The following is a 3,572-nucleotide window of genomic DNA, read 5'->3' on the forward strand; positions in this document are numbered from 1 at the left end:
GGGGACAGGGGAGGACAAACACACGCAGGACATTTCTGCATCCAGTGACATTTTACAAACCCGGACAGATGTGAAATTAGCCGGCGGTAATTGGGCCGGATGGAATCAGAAGAGAGAGCGAGCGGCTGAGTGAGAGTGCTGCAGGAAAACACTGATGTGTGTGTGTGATAATGAAGAGGCTTCACACACACACACACACACACCACTTAGAGCTGGCAGCTGCTTTTTTTTTATGTTTATGGAGAAGAAAATGGAAAGGAGAGTGAGTCTCTGTTGAATTTCTCACTCGACGACGACGTCGACGTCAAGGCTTTAATTTAGAGTTTCAACTGTTGGAGTCGTTTCAGTGCCGTGGTTTAACTGGGATAAATCTGTATTTATCAAGTACCTTTCAACAGCGTTTCTCTCTCTCTCACACACACACACACACACACACACTGAGCAGCAGCTGCCACGAAAAACTTTTTTCACCAGAATGAAGCGTCACATTAAAGCTTTTAGTTTAATTTTCACACCGTGTATGAATAAATTTTATTCTTTACAAAAAAACCCAAAGGCTCAAAAACCACAAACGCAGTGAACAAAGAAGTTTAACATGACGGACGTCTTTATGAGCCCTGGGCCTTGATTGCATTTATTTTGATTCAATAATTACAAACAAACAAACAAAAAAAAACAAAACAAACTCAACTCATCTTTCTCTGTTGCCTAATTTCACAAAAACCACAACAGGAAAAAAAAAAAACGATGCACACACTCAAGCCCAGTAGGTGGCGCCAATGCACCTACTGTCGTTGCCAGTGGAAACAAGATAAACATGATGTGTAGAGTAAGGTTAACATTAACAAGAAAGTTTGGAGAACAATGAAGGACGATGACAAACATGTTGGGGGAAAGTTGTTGCGCCCCCCAGTGGCAGTTTGGATAACAGGTACAGCAGGTACAAAATGGTACAACAAAAAGCTTAAATAGCACTGCAGTACTTCAAGTCTACTACAGTATTATCTCAGTGTAAAACATGTTGCTGTGAGAACAGACACCAGCGCTAACGTTAGCTACAACAGTCCTGGTACATACGCTAGAGCTAACGTTAGCTACAACAGTCCTGGTACATACGCTAGAGCTAACGTTAGCTACAACAGTCCTGGTACATACGCTAGAGCTAACGTTAGCTACAACAGTCCTGGTACAGACGCCAGAGCTAACGCTAACTACAACAGTCCCGGTACAGACACCAGAGCTAACGTTAGCTACAACAGTCCTGGTACATACGCTAGAGCTAACGTTAGCTACAACAGTCCTGGTACAGATACCAGAGCTAACGTTAGCTACAACAGTCCTGGTACATACGCTAGAGCTAACGTTAGCTACAACAGTTCTGGTACAGATGAAAAAACACATTTCTGTTTTAGTCTACCTAGTGTAGTGTCTGGTTTTTTAATAACGTTGTTGACATTTTTGTAATCATTAAAAGCAGGAACACACTGAGTTTGTAAATTCTTTCTTTTCTATAAAACATAACAACAATAATAAAATAAATCCCCTCAGGCCGAGGCGTCAGTCTGAGCCTCTCAGCTCTGCGGGAGCGGAGGAAACAAAGGGAGGAACACGCACTCACCCTTTCACCTTCGAACTTTTTTTGCCCGGCTGTCGAGGCTCCTGAGAGGAGGCGGGGTCTCGGGGCTCGGCCGGCTGGTCTGCGTCCTGACTGGAGGCGGCCCCAGCGGGGGCGGGGCCTGAAGACGGTGAGGCGGCGCTGGCCTTTAACGTTTTCTGCAGGTTTGAAACCTAAGTGGAGTAAAGTAAAAATGTGAAGTTAGTTGTGTAAGAGATCGGAGGCTAACGAGGAATGGAACAGTACAGTACGGTACAGCAGAACAGCTGGAAATGTAATAGTGTAAATGACAACACTGTTTTGTGCCAATCAAATATTTACATCGGGTATTCAACTAGCAACCTGTGAGTCTGATCATCTGTTGTATTTACTGAACATTTGTTTCTTACTGAAAACAAACAACAAAACAAAATCCACCATAAAATACCAGCCGTAGCTGCGAGCCCAAACCAATACTGACCTCTGTTTCCACTTGAACTTTGACCTTTAGCTGGCTCTCTCTGTACTGATTGGCCCGTGAGACTTGCTCCTCGATGCCACACAGCACAGCCTCACAGCCGGTGCACCTGAGGGAGAGAAACCAGCACAGGGTGTGTGTGAGTTAGAAGAACAGACACTGCAGACACACACACACACACACACACACACACACTTCCCCCCCCCCACCCTTTTCTTTACAGCCCACTTATTTTTAGTGCATCGAAAAAAATGTGAAGAACAAGAAACTCTCATTCTCAAAATGACCAGTGCAGGTGGCTGCTGCCCACACCGTGGGGCGAGGTCCTAGACCCAGTCAGTTATTGACATGTTCAGCCAGGGCTGAGGGTTTGTTTCCCAACCAAAGGGTGGCAGCCCCTCCACTGACCGCTCTCAGGAACGGGGCTAAAAACTGATGTTTTGTTTTAAATAAAAACGACTGCGTCGTCTGCATATCAACGACGTTACGATGGAGATTCTCCTTCCCCTGAAAGAGTGCGTCTGCCTAAAACGATTGCACACACACACACACACACACACACGTGCCGGGGCCCAGGACTGACCACTCCTGTAATGTGCTGATGATGTTGGGGAGTTCGTTGGGGCCGAGGTCACGACCCACGCTGCAGTCTACCTCCACCTGCTGGTTCCTCTGGTCCAGTTTCCCCTGGATGATGTCACAGTAGATGGCGTCGATCAGCAGGTCCTCCAGCTCACGCACGTTCTTCAGCTCCAGCTGCTGCAGGAGGAGCGAGTAGGGCAGGCACTGGAGGGGGGGTCGGGGGGGCAAAGGTAGAGAAAGGATAATTAACACAAATGGATGTTTTATGGAAGAAGAAGAAAAAAAAAAGTGTCACTTTCTTTAAATGTCACCACTGAGGACGACAGAAGAGGTGGGGGTTCAAAACCCTCTACCAGACAAAAGGTCACATGACCAGGAGGAGTAATGTTCCTGGGAGGTGAGGGTGAGTTATGGTCAAACCGTGACACTACCCGCTCCAGTACAGTAGGTGGCAGTGTTCTCCTGACCTAGGCCTGTTTTAAATCTCACTGTAATGAACTTCAACTTTGACAAAACGTGGTGAAAATCGAGCAGTTTTTATTTCTGGTCTTTTTTATTCTGGTCTGTTTTGCCCCGGGGGGGCCCCCCCCCCCCACACACACACACCCCCACACTGTTGATGTCCAGGGCATTTCAAGGTATTTCTGGGACATTTGCCTGGAGCCCCCTGTTAACCCACCCCTCGGCGCCGCCCTGTTGGTTCTGCCTAACGACTCATGTGTGACATCAGATATAATTGGTCTCAACAGTTTTTTTTTCTTGTTAAAAACTGAATTAAAACAAAAACCAAAAGAAAAGAAAAGAACGAACCTTGAGGTTTGACGCCAGGCTGATGATGGACAAATGGCGGAGTTTATTCCTCTGCGCCGGCGTCAGCTCTGGAAGTGAGGCCGCTCTCTCTGCAGCCACAGACGAGAC

The 3,572-nt window shown here is 46.7% G+C and overlaps 1 protein-coding gene across 2 annotated transcripts in view; it reads right to left on the reverse strand.

Annotated features, from left to right (window-relative positions):
• Positions 1-3,572, reverse strand: part of cops7a (COP9 constitutive photomorphogenic homolog subunit 7A) — a 13,394-nt gene that overhangs the window by 2,400 nt on the left and 7,422 nt on the right. For both annotated transcript variants that reach the window (XM_008322799.3, XM_025061330.1), the window contains 4 exons: positions 3,465-3,553; positions 2,656-2,858; positions 2,076-2,181; positions 1,619-1,788 (listed from right to left, as the gene is read on the reverse strand). In XM_008322799.3, coding sequence (XP_008321021.1) covers positions 1,619-1,788; positions 2,076-2,181; positions 2,656-2,858; positions 3,465-3,553 — 568 coding nt within the window. The remainder of the gene's footprint in view (positions 1-1,618; positions 1,789-2,075; positions 2,182-2,655; positions 2,859-3,464; positions 3,554-3,572) is intronic.

Source organism: Cynoglossus semilaevis, chromosome 13 (genome assembly GCF_000523025.1).
Source record: "Cynoglossus semilaevis isolate Cse_v1.0 chromosome 13, Cse_v1.0, whole genome shotgun sequence".
In the NCBI taxonomy this organism is placed as follows: Eukaryota; Metazoa; Chordata; class Actinopteri; order Pleuronectiformes; family Cynoglossidae; genus Cynoglossus; species Cynoglossus semilaevis.